The following is an 18,898-nucleotide window of genomic DNA, read 5'->3' as shown; positions in this document are numbered from 1 at the left end:
GCTATGAATTTGAGCCCAGTCATGAGACAGAGTGAGACCCCCGTCTTAGAAACACAGTTTATCTGGCATGAGGACATATAGTTTTGTTGTTTTGTTTTGTTTTGAGACAGGGTCTCTCTGGCTTTCCTGGGGCTCACTAGGTAGACCATGCTGGCCTCAAACTCCCAGACACCTACCTGTGTCTGCCTCCCAAGTGCTGGAATTAAAAGCATTTGGCATGCAGTTTATTTATGTGCCTGGGATGCTGGGGTACCGTAAACTGGAATCTTGCTAGTGTGCTTGGTTGATGGCTGTCGCTTGTTCTCCAGAGGAAAAGAATTGCTAATTCCAGACATGATCAGCAGGTGTCGCTGCAGCTCCGCTGCTCTGCCCAGCTCCTGGATGGCCGGGTCTCAGTACAGCTCCTAAACCACTCAACTAAGTGTGCACGGGGTGCAGCGCTGTAAGATACTCTCCTGCTGGGACCCCAGTGCAACTCTGCATGGGCCTCAGCTCCTCTCCGCCCCTTCTCACTGCATTCTGCCTGCACAGTGACCCGTTAGCCTGGGTTGCCTCTCCTTACCTTCCAGTAGCTTTTCACATTTGCTTTCAGCATCGAAGGGAGCAGCTTCTTTACGTTATATTTGAGCTCTAGCTTTGACAATAAAAAAAATGGAGATAAAGTTATGACCAGGTGTCTTTACAGCATTGATCTGTTTAGGGAAAGAGTTTCACTGTATAGTCCTGGCTGGTTTGTGATTAAAGATGGCCACCACTGTGCCTGGCCTGTACATCCTTTTTAAAAAGAACTTAAGGACTAGAGATGGCAGATAGCAGTGAAAAGCAATGGCTTCTCTTGAAGAGGAACCAAGTTGGGTTCCCAGCACCCACAGCGCACGATTATCTACAACCCAGTTTCAGGGAACCCAGCACCCCATCTGCCCTCTGTGGCACTGTACACCTGTAGTGCACAGACAGGTATAAGAACAAAACACTCACACACACAAAGCCAGAATAAATGGATCTTTAAAAATGACGTCATGGTTCCATGTCGTCAGGCCTCCCTGAACAGAGCTGGCGAAGGTCTGCTTATCCTAGAAGGTCCAGGCTGTTCTGCACCTTCAGTGTGCTTGCTAGAAAGCATGTGTGTTTGGCCAGTGCACGTTACACATACATCCTTATTACTTACAATGCCTTTTGTCGTGGCTTCTCTTTGTGAACAGCATATGGTCATTCTAAATTGATTCCTGAGTGGGGAAAGAGTTAAGTAGGTTGTGATTCTAGTCATAGCAAGTGGTGAACAGTTTTATCTTTAAGATTTCTCCCTTCCCGGAATTTTCAGAATTTAGCACATACAAAGTGAAATGATGCCACAAAGAACAGTTCATTCTGTCCACCATGGCTTGCCAGTTGTGCGCGCTCTCTGGGTAATGGTCTCCAGATACCGCCATCAGCTAGGAAGCCTTCCCTGCAGTGTGGTGGGTCCCACTGCAGAGCTGCACCGGAGCTTGCCGTGGCATATTGAAGGCCGAGAAGCATGTGCCATGCCCAGGTCTCGTTAGCTCCCAGGGAGCTGGCTGTGGAGAGAGTGTCTTCTCAGTGGTTTGCATAGTATTTGGGTTTTTGGTGGTGACTACCCTGGGCCAAGGGTATGCCTGGCATTGATACGAGCTGCCTTTTTGTTTCAGATGTCATCTGGGTGATTCTCAGTGTGGAGGTGGGTGGACTTTTAGGAGTAACGCAGCAGCTGTCATCTTTTGAAACGGAATTCAACACACAGCCACATCGCAAGGTAGAAGGAAACTTCAACCCGTTTGCCTCTCCCCAAAAGAACCGACAATCAGATGAAAACAACTTAAAAGACCCTGGGGGTTCCGGGTTCGACTCGATCAGCAAAAATACATGGGCTCCTGCTCCTGACCAAACCGAGCAAGATCAGGATAGACTGTCACAGAACTCTGTAAATCTGTCCCCCAGCAGCCACGCAAACAACTTATCAGTAGTGACTTACAGTAAGGTAGGTGCCCTCGGAGAAGGGGCAGGTGGTGGGCGTTGGGACTCCTGATGCTCCTTCGTGGCAAAGCTGGAATGCTAGACCACCACTGCCCGGAGCAGACGTGGCTCTTTGAGACTGCTCAGCTCTCCTGTCAATAGCATCGACACAAAAGCCTTCTCCGTCCTGTGTGTCCGTGGCTACTGCTTCATCCATGTGTGTGACTTAACTTCTGTCTCTGCTCTGATCTGGGTGTTGAAAACCGGGGCTCTTTAGCTTGATATTTTTAAAGCTATTATTGGCCGTGCTTCGGGGCAGCTGTGTGTTGAGCTCAGTGCCATCGCGGCACTGTCTGCAAGGCTCCTGCTGTGTTATCTTGCTTTAGGTGGGTTTTCCCAAGTAAAGAGCCAAGCTTGATTATTTTATCCTAGAATGCTGTTGGCTTTGACTATTTATTCTGTCACAATCCTCGTGTTGATGTCTTCTCAGTTTGCTTTGGCTCAGTGGCTTCCTCCCCCGAAACCCAGAGTGGCTCAGAGTGCTAGTGTGGCTTTGCACATGTGGGAGAGAGAAGAGTGTTGTGGCTGTGCAGACACTCCTCTAGGTTGCTGTGTTTCTCTGTGCTGGCCATCCCAGCAGCCCCCACACTGTTCAGGTAAAGATGGCTCCTGGCTGCAGGTTTGGGTCTGAGCCCACCGCTCGGGTTAGTGTCATGGCTCTGCCGTGTATGCGCTCTCCTCCCCAGACTGCTAGATCCTCAAGCCCCGCAGCCTCCCTTGTGCACAACCATCCCGGGTGCCCTTGGGCTGCACTCTGTCACTTGGCCTCAGAGTTTAAGATGCTGAGGTCAGCGCGGTCTCCTGTGAGCACAGCACTTTGTGGTCAGTCTCTCAGGAGCTCCCTATTCTCTCGGAAGGGTGCAGAGTTGATTTGTTGGGGAATAGAGTGGTCCTTGCAGAGACTTGTGCAGCCGTGGTAGAGGTTGGGGGTGTAAGAGAGTCGGCCACCAGTGACTTGCCTGCATTAAGGAAAGAGTCCACTTTCTGTTTGTGTTTTGAGTCAGGATCTTTTTTGTGCTTCACAAGGTTTGGGGTCACGGGCCTGGCTCAGCACAGCCAAGACTCCACATCTTAATATTCAGACAAACTTTCTTTTTCTTTTTGAGACAGGGTCTCATAGCCTAGATTGGCCTCAGACTTGCTAGATAGCTGAGGAGGATGGCCCTGTACTTACTTGTTTTCCCGTGTCCACAAAAGCTGAGCTCACGGGCAGCCACTGTGCCTCATTCGTGCTGTGCTAAGGTTGGAACACAGCCTCGTTCACACCAGGCGAGTTCCTTACCAACTGAGCTCCAGCTGCATCCTAAACCCAGACTATTTTCTTTAAAGCTCTCTTTGATGATTTTCCCCCTTTTAAACTAGACCCCTCCAGAGCCTGCCTGTTAGGGCAGGTAGAGCAGCAGCCCTGGCCAAGCATGCGGTGTTACAGTGATGCAGCTGAGGTCAGTGGCGGCGGCAGCTTGCGTACTCTATCGTTTTCAGAGCACTGCTTTCCACAGCTGGGCCGTGTGCTGAGTGTGGTTGCTGTCCGAGGTATTCCTGGCCAAGGAACTAGAGTTCTTTCTAGCCGTGGGCATCTCCTTCAGGAACTGATGTTTCTTAACTAGTTCCAGTAGTTGTCCACACGTTCCTAAGACAGGTGGAGGGCTGAGCCTCCTGCCAGCCTAAGGTCTTGCTAGACTGTGCTGCTTTTGGAAGTGCTGGACAATGGAGAGGCCATTGGAAGCTTTCAGTTGACTAATTTATACTCTTTTACTCCCCCTCAGTCATTTAAAAGTGACTTCTCAGGGCTGGGGAGATGGCTCAGTCATTAAGAGCACTGGCTGCTCTTGCAGCTGGTCCAGCACCCTCTTCTGACCTCCACTGGCACCAAGCATGCACACGGTACACATACGTCTGTTGGTTTTTGAAACAGGCTGTTCTCGTAGTCACTCTGTAGACCAGCTTAGCCTTGAAACTCGCAGAGATCCACCTGCCTCTGCCTCTCAAGTGCTGGGATTAAAGATGTGAGCTACCCCACCTAGCTTAGACATACATTCTTTTTTTTTTTTTTTTTTTTTTTAGTACAAATAAAAGTAATTTCTCAGGTAGTGAGATGACCCAGTGAGTGAAGGTGCTGATAAACCCAAGACCCAAGTAGTGGAAGGAGAAAATTCAAGTTGTACTCTGACTTCCACATATGTGCCATGCCATACACACACTAAATAAATACATTTATTAAAAACATAGCTTCCCACTAGAGATTATATCCAGGAATACGTGGACAGAGTGAATTAATAATGGAAACTTGGGTCTTCAAGAGAACTGGGCCTCTGTTGTTGTCATGACTGTACGAAGCATCTGTCCACGTTCTCTGTGTCCAGTTAGATTGTTGACCCCATCTCCTGGCATGGCGAGAACAGTTCTCCTCAAGCACACTCGGAGCCGAGGAACTGTGGCCTCTGCCACACTGCTGACCACGAGCTCAGCAAGGAAGCCTAGCTGCTCACACAGCCGGGGGAGAGCGGTCAGAGTCAGGTTAGACTCCTTGCTCATCAGAACAGTCAGCTGTCGTTTACAGCGGGAAGCAAGTGTACCTGGTAGGAATTAGCAAACAGGGGAAGGAGAGGGGTTTGCAGAGGTCAGGTGAGGCTTGGAAGTGGGTGTGGACACACAGCGCGGAAACCATGTCCTGGAAAGCTTTAAGAGCCGAGGTGGGGCCAGGTTCAGTCACTTCCATTGTGCTTCTGTGAAGAGGAGCGGATGAAACAATCGCAAATGGCTTTGAAGTATTTGGTCCTAGGAGAGAGGAGGCTCTGGTTGAGAGCACTGGCTGCTCTTCCAGAGGACCAGGTCAATTCTCAGCATCCACATGGCGCCTCACAGTCATCTTTAACTTCGGTCCCAGATCATCTCACTCCCTCTTGTGGCCTCTACAGGCACGGTGTGCACTTGGGAAACACCCACGCATATAAAAATAAACAAATTTAACACATACCCACATATATGTGTATTGGTATGAACTGAAATGGATACTGGTGAACATCTGTCTAGTGATGAGACGGTGGTTAAGCGTACATGGTGCCAAGCCTGGCAAGTGATCCCCATCCCCAGCACCCATATGATGGAAGGGTAGAACCACCTTCCAGCTTGTTCTCTGACCTCCCCCTGTACACCATGTGATTTTTTTAAAGAGGCGTTAAAGGCATAGGTAAGGGGGCCGGAGAGACAGTGTTCCTACAGAGGGCCTCCTCTCAGGAGCTCACACCCACCCGCCACTCCAGGTCCAGGGAATCTAACACTCTGTTCTGTGCTCCTAGGGCATCTGCACATGTGTACGTAGATGTTATACTGAGTCATATGCGCACACTAAATCAATAAGTACGCAAAGCATAGGTAACCCTAAATAGCTTTATTTGACTTCAGAGTACAGGGTTGTTGTTTTCACAGCGTTCCATTTGCTGAGGATTTAGAGCAGTGACTTCCTTGCATTTTAACTCTTAGGCCAAGCAAGCCATGCGGGGCAGTAGAGTAAGAAAGGGCTCAGAGTAGCGAAGTGCATGTAGCCTTCCGGGTGCCGTCTTCAGTATGTGGGTGGGGGTTTCGCCTCCCGGGCTGCTGTTGGGATCTCTTGAGCTGGCAATAGGTTGGAATTGCCCAGGGTGATGGGCCAAAGAAGAGCAAGATGATCCCGGGAGCCCATGCAGGTCTCTAGAGCGTTTTCCTGCTGCCTCTGTAGCAGAGCTAAAGTTGGGAGGACGAAGTACAAAGGTCTCTGGGTGATAATGTCAACAGCATTCTGTCAGTGTTGGGAACAGCTCACCCTGGCATCCTTCCTTAGCTGCTGTGAGCAGTCCTGAGTTCTGGGTGTCCCAGCCACATCCCACAGCACGCCCTGTCCCTGGGAGAGCCTCTGAGGGAGCAGGGGAGGTGGATGTGGCCCGCTCCAAAGGCTCTCAAAGCTGCCTCCTTGCTCTTGTCAGGGGGTGATTGGCCTCATTGTCAGCTCAGGGGTGGCTGACAATTGTCCAAGTACTGGTGAGGATGAGAGCTGTTTGAGTGAACCAGAGGTCACAGAAGGTAGGGACACACTCTGGACAGTGCCTTCTCACACCGGGATTCAGCTCTGGGCCAAGGAGCCGGTGTTCCGGCGGTTGCTAGTGGAAAGCTGTACTGGAGTGTGGAGAGTGGTCCTGTTAGATCAAGGACACTGTCCCACGGTCATATTTCTCAGTGCTTTCCAGGGCCTTCCGGAACATCAGACAACAGTGATGGAGGACAGTCAGGAACAGGCTGAGTGAGAGGCAGCAGGGGCTGTCCTCCTGTGTGCTGCCAGAGCCTTTCTGCAGGCAGCCCAGGCAGCCGGGCCCCAGCGAGCCAGTTCTGTGACCTGAACTCTGGCAGTTTTGTGTCGGAAGCAGCAGACTGCTGTTTGTCACGTGCTTCTCCCTTAAACTGGACAACAGCAGGAGCGTGGGTCCTTCCTTCCAAGCCCTGGCTCTGCAGGGGAACACAGGACGGTCTCTGTGGCGTTTGAGCACGTGCCTGCTCCACCTTCCAGCAGCCGCTGAGAGCCGTCTGCTCTTTGTGCCATGTCCCCACCTCTGCCCTGTAGTTTTCAAAGTACAAATATTCAAGAGGCCTTCTGGGTTTCTGTTGTTGGAGACAAGGTCTCACTGTGTGGCCTGACTGACTCCAGCTCAGAGGTCCACCTACCTCTACCTCTTCCATTTTGGGATTAAAGGTGTGTGCAACATAACTGACCATTTTTCCTTTCTTTTCAAAATTTTTTGTTTTGTTTTGTTTTGTTTTGTTTTTGGAGAAAGGGTCTTACTCTTTCTTGGCTAGACCAGGCTGGCCTTCAACTCAGAGATCATCTCCCTCAGCTGGTATAAAAGATCTGTAACAGTGATGCCTGGCCCCTCCCTCCCTCCTTCCCTTTGTGTGTGTGTGTGTGTGTGTGTGTGTGTGTGTGTGTGTGTGTGTGTGTGTGTGTGTTTAATGTTCCTTTTAGAAGTCTTTTAAATAACATTTATTTTACATGTATATTTTGTCTAACTTTGTCTATGTACCATATGTATACCTGGTGCCCAAAAAGGTCAGAAAGAGATCACGGGACTCCTAGGACTAGGGTTAGCAGTGTTTAGGAGCTGCTGGTGTGTGTGTGTGTGTGTGTGTGTGTGTGTGTGTGTGTGTGTGTGTGTATGTATGTATGTATGTGCGCGCGCGCGTGGACTCAAGCTTTAACAGTTGAGCCAAGCCTTCTGCCCTTAGTGCTCTTTCCTAATACACACTACTGAAGGACTCCCACAGTTACCAGGGCCTCCCACACTCAGGAGGCCATGGCCAGAACCCAGTTTGAGCCCAGCATTCTAGATCCCATTGTGATGAGGTTTGCTGGTGAACAGAATTGGTTGTCTCTGTAAGTGGCCTCTGTGCTTGTGTCAGGTGTGGAGACTCCTCACCCTCCCGTGACAGCTGCAGAGTCCATGGCCAAAGGAAGCAAGACAAGAAGCAAGGGACCCGCCCGTGCTCTGGAGCCTGGCACATTCTGTACAGAAGGCGTTTGTCAGGGACTCTGGGCTTGATGCTGTTACGATGACACCATCTCCTGAAAACTTGGAAGAGCCAGTAAAGGCCTCTCGGCTCTGCCGGTGTTTGCACTGGCATGGGCTGTGTGTGCATTCTAAAATAATTTAAGCAAACAGCGAGGGCCCTAGAAAATGTCTTTTGTGTATGTAGCTTTGCTGATTGACTGAGGATGAGCAGTATGTCCAGGAACTCTGCTTTGTACCAACAGTTTCAAGGTATCCAGCTCCTCTTGTGTTTGTTCTGGGGCTCTGGGCTCTGTTTCAAGCTGCTGACGCTGGGTAAACCTGTAGCAGAAACAGCTGCTTTCTCAGGATTGCCAGCGTACTTTACACTGGTCATTGTAACTCACTCTCTGCTCTGCGTTGGGCATTTTAAAGTCTGGTAGGGCTTGCTGGTGTAGGTGCTGAACTCCCATCTCCATGTCTCTCTGCACACTGCTCGCCATGCGCTCCTGTGTGACAACAAATTCTTGTACCCACGTGGAAGAACTGGCTTCCTCCCCTGCAGAGACCTGAGCAACTTGGGCTTTTTGCTTGTGATTTGTTGCCTAAGGACCAGTTACAACTGTCTGCTCCGTGTGGAGGTAGCTTTCATGCTGCTCAGTCGGTCAGGAGTCTCCTCTGAGGCCTCTGTGAATCCATCTCCAGAGATACTGCTGGGTCACAGGTATACTTTGCCATGGAGAAAGGAGAAAGAAGGACTTGGTGAAATTGCTTTTGTGTTGGCTAGCTTTTTTCTTTAAAAAAACAAACAAACAAACAAAAAACACTATTTAATGTGCTACAGAAAATCTTTAAAATACATATTTTTAAATTTTATGTGTATGTATCTATATGTGTGTGGCATGGGAGTGCCGGTGCCCACACAGAAGAGGAATTTAAATTCTCTGGAACTGAAGAGTTATAGCAGTTGTGAGCTGCTTGATGTGGGTGCTGGGAACGGAACACTGGTCCTCTGGAGAGCAGCCTAGTGCTTAGCTGTTGAGCCACCCCTCCAGCCCCTCTTCCTTTCAAGACTTTTTTTTTTTTTTAACAGCTTTTGTGTGGGTGTGCATGCCACAACTCACGTGAACTTCAGGGTGACTTGTCTTCAGGCCTGGTAGTAGGTGCCTTTCTTTGCCCACTGAGCATTTTTAAATTTTTGTCTATTGTTGCAGTAGTCTATGCTAGCTAGTTCTTGTGTTTTGGCCTCCTGAATACCAGAATAGAACATGTTTACGCTCCTGTTGGCTTCTTTTGGTGGGTGATAGCTGGATGGGTGGTGTTGGTGATGATGGTTTGAGACAGGGTCTTACTGTGTAGCTGCGGTTGGCCTCGAACTAACAAAAATATGCCTTCCAAGTGCTGGGGTTAAAGGCATGTAGCTTCTTTTTTTTTTTTTTTTTTTAAGATTGTGTGTGGCATACCTGCATGCAGAGGTCACAAGAGGGCATTGCATCCCTTGGAGCTGCAGATACAGCAGTCCTATTGCTGTGGGTTCTGGAAACCAAGGTCAGGACCTCTGGAAGAGTAGCAGGTGCTCCTGACTACCCCAGCTGTCTGCCCCTCTGGTTGGCATCTAAGTTCTCGTAGGTGTTTGGGAAGAGAAAACTGTAATGTTTATGGCAGTGAAGAAAGTGTCTTGGTGGATAGTGGATTTGAAGTGAATTAGGTGGAAAACTACATGCAAGAAGTCCCAGAGGAACCGTGGGTGGGCTGTGTCCATGGGCACTGGCCAGCCACCCAGCTATGGTGTGTGCGGTGTGCTTTGGAAGGTAAGATGAATTTCCAAAGATTTTTGAGACCTGTCCTAACACAACAGTCAGCAAGATTAAACCAGTATGGCCAACTGGGACAAGAAGAGGAAAGGACTTACTTTCTACTCTCAGTTATGATAGGGGTATGGAGAAGGGGGTTCTTGAGGGCTTGTAGGAAAATTGTGTGTGTGTGTGTGTGTGTATGTCACAATTTCTAGCCCAAGGCTACTTTGTTTGGTCGTGAGAAAATGGGATGGACAGAGGAGATTAGGTGTGTGGATGAGAAGAAGAGGAAAGATATGGAGGCTTGGATGCTAAGTGGTTGGTGGGTGGAGGAAGGACGGATGGGTAGGTGGACAGACAGGTTCCTCGGCGGCAGCAGTTAGTTTGCACCAGGTAGGAAACTGTTACAGAGATAAGAATAAAATGGCTTTACAAGCATTCTCGTGGCTAGGTTAACCTTTTAAGCAGTTTGACAGGATCAAAAGGCCATGGCTGCAGGCTGCCCTGACATGCGGTCCTCATGTCCGAAGCAGGTGCCCTACACTCACCCTTGTCCAGCACATAAGTGCACCCGGGAACTTCGGGCCGTTTTCCCGTGAAAGTGGCCCTGCCGCACCATCCGCAGACCTCCCCAAGCACCCAGCAGGCAGTGGGCTGCGTTTGAATATTCTGATCTTGCTGGTCGTCTTCCTTACCTCAGCTTGTAGTTCCGTATCTCATTAATTGAGAGCCTTGGAGTCCATCATGCTGCTCAGGCTCCGGTCCTGGAGGCCAGTCCTTCCAGCAGGTCCCCAGCACTTCCTCTGCAGTCCAGGGTCAGGACGGAACTTCCTGCTAAACCTTGTATTCTTCTGTGTTTGCACTGGGCAGGCAACGTGAGGAGGACGACGAGAAGGCCTCAGTGTTGACTGCTGCCATCAGTGCGAGGGGGATGGGGTGTTTCCCTGCATGCAGCGAATGCTCCTGTTTATTAACCTATGTGGACCTTTTGTTTATTTAAACCAAATCACAAATAAAAGCAAAGTAGAGACAGGTGTGTGAACGTTCCTGTGCTGTGGTGGTTTGCCTGAGCAAGTTTTCAAATGGGGGAAAGACTAATTCCAAAGGTCTCTGTGAACTAACCTTTGTACAAGAAATTTCTGCTTCAGCCACCCCTAAAAGACAAGCGCTGAGCCTCCGGCACAGCGAGTCCCTATATTCCTCTTTAGTGAGGATGAGGATGAGCAGGGTCACTGGGGTGGCGCATGCACAGAGGCAGCCGCTGTCCAGGTGTGAGCTGAGCACAGTCTGAAGTCGGAGAGAACTGACGGAAGCCAGGCCAAGTCCTGGTGTTTTGCTTGTTTGTGTGTTGCAGCAGTGAAAGGGGTTTTTTTCTTGGTGACTGTTAGTATAGGCTCAAGTATCTTTAATCCAGAAACAGAGAATATGAAACTTTTGAACACCAATAGGATTTCTCAAATGGAAAACTCTACACCAGGAACCTTTGTTTCATATAAAAATTATCAAACTGCCTCATAAAATGACCTTTCAGAGCAAGCCACACATGACACACAGATAAACTGTGTTTAGTCTCAGCTCCCATCCCGCAGGCAGCTCATCATGTACATGCAGATACTCCAAAATCTGGGGGAAATCCCACACACTTCTAACAATAGCATTTCCTGTCCGTTCACTCAGTGTGCACCCTTTTCCGGAAAGGCGTATTTTAACACCTTTTTTTTTTTTTAGGAACTCCTGTGTTAATAGGTGCCCAGCACACTCACGGGCTAGCCTTGCTGCTCCACAGGGTCAGCATCAGGAAGGCTATTTCAGGCAGTTGTTGATGCTGGGTTTGCTTTACGGACTGGGTCAGAAATAACCAGATCTTTTCCGAGAAGTACTGGGGCTTGACGCCGGGCAGCGCGTGCTGGACACCTGTGGTCAGCAGACACATCTTCAGCATACAGCTGCAGGTCTTCATCTGTTCTTGGAGGAGCTAAGGATGGCTTGAGTGAAGTTAGGTCCATACATAATAAAATATTTTAGAAAAACAGCCAGTTTGGAAAAACAGCAGTTACCATTGCATTCTGGACAAGTCGTTCAGGACTGACCCACTCTGACCCAGCTGCTGTGATTAGTCACCTGACTTGAAGCAGGGTGCCCTCTTCCCCTGGGGAGAACGGGACACATCTCTGTTGGGTTTGAGTGAAGCCTGTGTTCCGTGTAGGCCGGCTTGGGTGCCTCACTGCCTGCTCTCTGGCTCGTTGTGCTCTAGCTGCCCACAGCCTTGACAGCTGTTCTTTGCGAAGCTCAGGGAAGGGTCTACTCGGCTGCTGCAGGCCTCCTTCTGGGTAGATGTGGTAGCAGCTCCAAGGAAAAGCCTGTTTCTCCACGGTTGTCAATAAGCTCCAGGAAGAACCACTCTTTAGATTTAGAACCAGGAAGAAAGTTTTACTGGGTTAGTGTACTTACACCTTGGTCGCCATGACTAATAGGTCTCAAAAAGAAGTATGCCTATCTTCACTGTGCTGATGAATTGATCATTAGTGGGTCAGAGTTGAATTCCGAGCTCTCCGGTACTGTCTGATGCTGCAGCGTTTACTAGCAGGGCACTGCACAGAAGATGAGGGAGAGTCTGGCTTCTGCTCTTCTACAGGAAAAAGTTGGGGCTACGGAGTTGGCTTGATGGGTAAAGTGCATGCTGCCAGGAGCGTGAGGAGCTGAGTTTGTCTCCTTGGCACCCACATAAAAGGTGGGGTGCGCTGTGTCCCTGAAACCCAGTACTGGGGAGATGGAGACACAAAGACCTTTGTGAGGGCTTCCTGGCCACGCTAGCTAGATTGATGAGCTCTTGGTTTCCAGCAGGATTGTCTCCATATCCGTGCACACACGTGTGAACTTGTAACCAGATGTCAGCAGACCCTAGCTTCCAGGAGAGGGTTGGTGTTGACCACCAGAACCTGTGCACTGGTTTTGTGGAGCTGTAGAGTCTGAAATGTGGGTGGCCTCCCCACACCTCCTGCCACTGGACGCCCCGCGCCTGCTCTTGGAACCTCCTTCAGCAGTCTTTTCTCCGAGGCTGGTGTGGTGTTGCCTGTCTGCTCGTGATCCATCTGCTCCCACCGGCTGGAGTCCAGGTCACAACATGCTTTCCTTCCTTCCCTCCTCGAGGTGACAGTTGTTGAGTTAGAGTAAGGAAAGTATCTTGTCCTTCAAGCCACCTTTCTACACCAATTAAACCCCTGCTCTTTGATCATGCTACTCTTTGTTTGAAAGGGTCACGTGGCCTTTTCTCTCCAGAAGATGTAGAACCAGAGTTACTAGAGAATCAAGGATTGTTAGTAACCTAAGCCAGTAAGATCCACACTGGATGGTTTGAGGGCCCAACACCCAGGTGGAAATCTGAGAGTATGCATCTTTGTCCCTGTCCCTGCCCAGTGCATTGATCTCCCCTCGTTGGGGGTCAGGTCAGCTGTTTGGAAGTCACTTACGCCCTTACGAACATATTCCCAGATAAGCCACAGGCCTGGGAGGGCTGCAAGCCTCGTGAGGGGAGGGGCACGTCAGGAAGCTGCTTGCTCTTTGTGTCGCCTGTGTAATTTTCTGCTCAAACCTTTGAGTATTGTATTGGTTCCCAGTCTGAAGAGACCCTAAGCTGCCCTTGTGGGTCACTGTGGGTGAGTAGCTGTTGCTGGGAAGTGCTGAGGCCAGGCAGCTTGCCTTCAGTGGCTGCCTTTTTTCACTGTTAGCACATGGGAGCCTCCCATTAAAACCCACAGGCTGGAATCTCAGAGCCCATGCTCAGCAGAACCACCAAGGGGTGCACCTGTGGCTGCCAGGGTGGTTGCGGTTTTCATTTGCCTACTGGAGACGTGGCTAGTGCAAGGGCCCTCAGGCATGTGACAACCTGTCATTCTAAACACCAGCTTCTTGGCTCACCAGTGCCATGGCCTTGGTCAGGTTTGCTCCCCTCTCTGCTGGAGAAGTGTTTGTCTCTAGATCTTAGACTTAAGAACATGGTAAGTGCTAATGTGGCGCCCGAGGAAGAGTTGATGCCCCTTCCCTGTTGGCCTTCCCTTCCTCCCAGTTCTCCACTGTTAGATACACATATGCATGCATGTACACACGGACTGTTCTTGTTCAGTTACCGACTTAGCATGCCTTCTGAGAGCCAGGCACCACACTGGGACTTGGGACTGGCATCCTGCCTCTGCTGTAGCCACATACTCTGTTTTAAAGAAACGTCTGATTTTTGAAAGCGCTCTGGCTTTGCCCACATGCCATCAAATGGATGGTTCCGTTTCTTCCCGCTGTAAGCTTTCCTGGATGCAGGGTTCTTTGGATGGTTATGAACCACAGGTTGGTTCCCTCTGATCACTCCTGGCATGGCTGGGTCTCAGGTGTGGACCACAGAGGTGCTGGAGTGCAGGGCCTGGGTCTGTGGCTGGTCAGCAGTTACCTTTGCCCTTTCAGGTCTTGAAGTGAGTCCTCCCAAGGAAAGGGGGGGGGGGCACATGTGCTCAGCCCAGGCCTGTGGTGGTTCTAGCGCTGCCTTACTATGGAGTCGCTTCCTCCTCCTCCCTGTTTGTTTGTTTGTTTGTTTGTTTTGAGACAGGGTTTGTTTGTGTAGCCCTAGCTGTCCTGGAACTCGCTCAAAACCAAGCTCTGCATCCCAAGTGCTGGGATTAAAGGTGTGAACCATCACTGCCCTGCACTCAGCCAAGGAGCCACAGACAGCGCCTTGGGGATGGGGCATGTATCTCAGTACTCCCTGGCTGAGGGAGAAGGAGCAAGGGTTGTGGCAGAGGACTCAGCCGGGTGCCCAGCGCCAAGAGCACTCACCTGCAGCTTGAGCTCCAAGGGACCCAGCACCTGCTTCTGGCCTCCACCGGCTCCTGCATGTGTGTGCCTAAGCTCATGGAGGCACATATCCATAATAAAATCAATCTTAAAACCAATTCCAGCCCATACTGGGCTAGGTAGTGAGGCTGACCCTGTCTTGAGCAAAACAAAAAAGGACAGTGAGCATCTTAGTGGGTTGAGACACAGCAAGAACGAAAGCGCTGCAGTCCTCGGATGAGGCTCTGAGCGCCACCTCTTAGCGGCTGCCACCTGGAAGGCCCCGCTCTGCCTGGGAAGAAAGTGGCCTCTAAGCACGGGGTGGCGCTTCTCCCCTTAAAGCTCTCAGGATGGATGTGAGGGTTAAGACTTCGGGACAGGGTCTGGTCTGGGTGGACAACGGCTGTTCAGCTTGTTTCTGTATGTGTTCCTTTTGTGTGTGCCACAGCTTGTGTGTCAAGGACAGAGGACGGCTTGTGGGATGAGTTCAGGGACCTGAACTCGGGTCGTCAGGCTTGGCAGCAGGCATCTTCATCCACTGCGTCGTCTTGAAGGGGAGAGCTTTGAGAACAAGGCTATGTGAATGTTTTGCAGCCTGGCTGGAAGAAAGTGGGTGTCATTTATGTGCCTGTCCTCTCTGAGGCTTGGTGTGGGGTTCACTGGGAGACTAAGCCCCTGGGCGCGTACTGGGCCTTAGTCTGACAAAGTGCTCTGTGGCCAGCGGGGCAGTGACCGCCGCACCTCTGTGAATGGGGCTGTGCACTGCCCAGGCAGCGCTGTGTGTGTCCGTCACTGACTGTCTTCACTCTCTTCCAGGGGCTCCATGGGCCTTACCCCTTCGGCCAGTCTTAGACGGTGTCAGCAAGAAGGAAAATTAACAAAAGACAGAAGGCCTGACTTTGGGGGGAGAGGGCGAGGGGTTCCTCTGGATTGCAGAGCACATCTCGCGGACGGACCCCTGGCTCAGACCCCCACCCACCCCCCAATCACGGAAGAAGAGGAAGAAAGAGACTAGTTTTGAGTGAACTCAGTATGCATGTGTGAGTGCTGAACTGCAGGCGTGGTGTTGAGGCGACCGAGAAGATCCACGCAGCCACCTTGGGTCTGGGTGATGACTTCAGTCTAATGAGTTATTAGGTCACTCGGGAAGGGGAAGAAATTTAAATGGGGGAAAATAAGCCATCTTTTTAAACAAAAATTATTTTACCTACAGAGAGGTTGCAGTTTTGAGCACATGTTAGATTCCCTCTTCCCGATGTTCATCTTCTTGTAAGGCATGGCACGCTCTACAGAACAGTGCTTGCTCTGGAAGCCGGCACATGAGGCTGGCATGGCACGTTTGCAGACTCTGCCAGTCGGCAACGCGTGCCGCACTGCCATGACGGCAGGGTCTGACCCCGTTTGTTCTTAGTGGCGCCTGCCAATGAGATTCCTCCTTCCTCCTCTTTTTCTCTCCAACCTCCTGTTGATTTACACCTTTGACATTTGTGTCTGTCAACCTTGGGGCTTCTTAGCTAGCATCAGATCCTCTCTGCGGTAAGGACTTCCCTGTGTGGCCAGCAGAAGCCTGGAGGACATTCCCAGAGGCATTCTTTTTCACACGCTTGTACCAGTGGGCCCGCTTCCTGTTTCTCTTGGCAAAGGGCGTGCGGCCACAAATACTGACCCTTGGTGCAGTGGCCTTTGTCCCATTGGCTCTTACTGGGTGTGCACATGCGCTCCATGCACAGGGTTGTACCTCATCCGCAAGTGTGAACTGTCCCCTGCTTCTCTTGTCACACAGCTCCCCTCCCTGTCTCCCCCCACACGTCCTGTGGCATTACCGCAGCCTGTCAGTAGAGCCCAAGCTATTAGGCAATGATGATGCAGCCCCAGGTGGACGCCCCGCTCCTGACCGAAGCCCGGGAGGCCACAGTCAGGTGGACGTGAAAAGCCCTCCTTCAGCAGGGGCCGCCCTGTGTGGGCAGCAGGCTGCAGCCCAGCCAGAGCGCAGGCTTTTGCTCCCTGGGCAGGTGCATGCCCGCTAGTGTCCCCTGGACTCCACGTGGCTTGAAATGTGGATATCTCCACAGGACTCTTAAACCAGGCCAGAACAGCTGTCTGCCAAAGATACAAGAATATGCAAAGTCCCTCCCCTTAGCCCCCTTCCCTGAGTCAGTGGCTTGAGAGCCGGGGATACAGATACAGTGTGGTTGTAGGGTCCCCTGTCTGCCTCCAGCCCCCGTGTGCTCCAGGGCTGTGAACAGAGCAGGGAGACCAGGGTGTGAGTGGCTGTAGGAGGTCCTCTAGCCTGGGTGCGGGTGCGGGTCTGGTCTGCCTGTCTGTCTCTGTCTGGATGTTTGAGTTCCGGAAGTTGTGTGGTGGTGGTTCCTCCTCATCCTCTTCTGAGACTGTTGATTTTAAATACTTGATTGTGAAAGAAAAGCTTACATGAAAATCCCCCTCAGCTTTCCATGTCCCACAAAAGCAAACCAACAGCAAGCTTTGTTTCATTGAGGAAGTCCCTGGAGTAGGTGGAGAGGGCCGTGGAGAAGGGCAGCGAAGTTGGCTCTCCAGGTAGATGGCTCTTCTCGGGGACTCTTACTTCCTCTGCACACATGGACCCTTGAGCCAAGGGCGGTTCCTACCAGGTGCCCAAGCCACATGTCTCAGGGGCTTTTGTCTGAGACCTCCTTGGGGCCAGACAACTGATGCCAGTCTCTGAGGACACTGCCACCCTAGAGCACATGCATGCCCAGCCATTCTCCCTGCTTCTGGCCTTGGAGCAGTGTGCCTCCAGCTGTCCTTGTGGAGCCAGGAGAGGCTTCAGCCCTGCCTCACTGCCTTCCCATCTGTCCCCACTAGGTACCGGACTTCCTCAGTTTCCCCGAGGGGACCTCCTGGACCCTATCTTCTTGTACCCCTTCCTGCTTGTAGCAACCTCACTTGACAAGCGCAATGGCTCAGGTACCCTTGCTTACTTCCCAGAAACAAGCCGTGTCTGTGCGTCCTGGAGAGTTGGCTCCTTCCGAAGGCCAGAGCCGGTGCAGGCCGTGACTGGCTTCCCAGGTGCTGTTCCGCAGCCCCCAGAGCCCCCACATGCACTGGGCCACCTCTTCGGGACCCTTGTTGGCACCCCCGAGGTGAGGCACACACTGAGTTTCAGAAGGGTTGGGATGGGTGGATGCAGGCTGGGAGGAATCTGTGTGTGGAGTGAGGCGAGTGTGTGTAGGTGTGTGTGCACGTGTGCATGCCTGTTTCTTTTTGCCATGGAGACAATTGAATTTGGGGCATTTTTCTACAAAGCTAGCCTCCTCTCCCCCCTGTACGGACTGGCTGTAATTGCAAGCCAGGCACTTTCGCCAAGATGGCCGGTGGCCAAGGTGGGAGGCGGGCATGAGTGGAAAGACCCCCAAATTTAGCCTGAGCTCCCAGCAGGAAAGAAAGAGTTGTCAGGATTCGCAGATGCAGACTAAGGGGCTGTCCCCACCCCTGCCCTGTTATCCCTTGTTTCCTTGGGTGAATGTGGGGGCAGCCTGCTGTCCCTCCCACCTGGACAGTGGTGGGTGTCTGGTGGGGCCTCGTGGTGCCTAGGAAATGAAGATGAGGTTTTCCTTACCATGTAAATGAATATTTGTATGATTAAATTAACACACAAAAAAACCTACCTTTCTCATGTGTTCCTGTTTTATTGTACCCTCAAGCTGCCCGTTGACCTGTGTAACCCCATAATGGTTCTGGTGTGCACACTTGCAAATAGAACTGAGACCCTGAGATGGAAAGTGTGTTAGCCCCTGTAGGATAGCCATGACAGTGCCCAAGCAAGGGAGGAAAGATTAGCTCTGATGGCGTCAGAGGACCTGGCCTGTGGACAGATGCTCTGCGTCTGGTGCTCCGTGGGAGTGGAAGAGGGAAGCTACTCATGTGCGGCCTGACCACACAGGCCAGGGCACAGCTGTCACTGTCAGAGGCTCATGGCTGGTGAGATGTTTCGGCTAGGTTGACCCCATCTCCTAAGGGTTCCACAACCTTCCAAAAGAGTACCACAGCTGGGTACAGTCACTAGCTAGGAACCAGGGCCAGGCCAGAGTAGAGCTCTCGGCAGGAAGTCAGCTTTGGGTTACACTTGTAACTTCTGGTACACAATGATCAAAAAGTAAAGAAACTGCCTCCAAATGGTCATCAGGCACCACACCTCCCCAAATGGAAGAAATGCCAGCCAAGGTCGTGTTAAGCAGCCATGGCGTTTGGGCCTTTACTGTGTGTCCTGCACAGCAGAGAGGTAGTGCTAGAAGGCGGAGCACCTTTGGAAACAGACAAGCCAGGAGGTGGGCAGCGATTCCCTTTCCCACCTAGGCTCCTGGAAGATGAGTAGCCTTACTTGCTCCGGTGCTTGTTGGATACCTTTCCTGCGAGCTCCTTACTGTGCAGACTGTACAGTTCCCGGGCAGGACTGGAAACCTGAGAGTGAGGGACCCTGCAAAGAGCTGCCTAGTGGAGTGGGACCCGCCTCCTATGGGAGCCTGTGACCTTGGGGCCCGCATAGAGCACTGGACCGAGGCAGGCTGCAGGCAGATGGGTTTAATGCTGCCAGATCTTCAGAGGACAGTCTGGCTAGGTTTGATGGTCCATACCTATAATCCCATTACTTGGGGAAGTGGAGGCAGGAGGGTCAGGAGTTGTAGGTCATTCTTAGCTGGGTGAGCTCATGTCTCAGTTACCACCATTGGTGCCTGTGTTTGTCTCGGTTACCACCATTGG

At 51.3% G+C, this 18,898-nt stretch overlaps 1 protein-coding gene across 3 annotated transcripts in view; it reads left to right on the top strand.

The window, feature by feature from the left end:
* Ilrun (inflammation and lipid regulator with UBA-like and NBR1-like domains) overlaps positions 1-17,804 on the top strand; it is a 64,673-nt gene extending 46,869 nt beyond the window's left edge. For 2 of the 3 annotated variants that reach the window (XM_021630077.2, XM_021630074.2), the window contains 2 exons: positions 1,668-1,996; positions 14,975-17,804. In XM_021630077.2, coding sequence (XP_021485752.1) covers positions 1,668-1,996; positions 14,975-15,010 — 365 coding nt within the window. In that variant the 3' untranslated portion in view covers positions 15,011-17,804. The remainder of the gene's footprint in view (positions 1-1,667; positions 1,997-14,974) is intronic. The other variant, XM_060369154.1, reaches the window with a different exon arrangement.
* Positions 17,805-18,898: the final 1,094 nt, after the last annotated feature.

This window comes from Meriones unguiculatus, chromosome 16, assembly GCF_030254825.1.
Source record: "Meriones unguiculatus strain TT.TT164.6M chromosome 16, Bangor_MerUng_6.1, whole genome shotgun sequence".
Classification (NCBI taxonomy): domain Eukaryota; kingdom Metazoa; phylum Chordata; class Mammalia; order Rodentia; family Muridae; genus Meriones; species Meriones unguiculatus.
The sequence above is the reverse complement of the archived record's forward strand: the minus strand, read 5'-3'. Positions and strand labels throughout refer to the sequence as shown.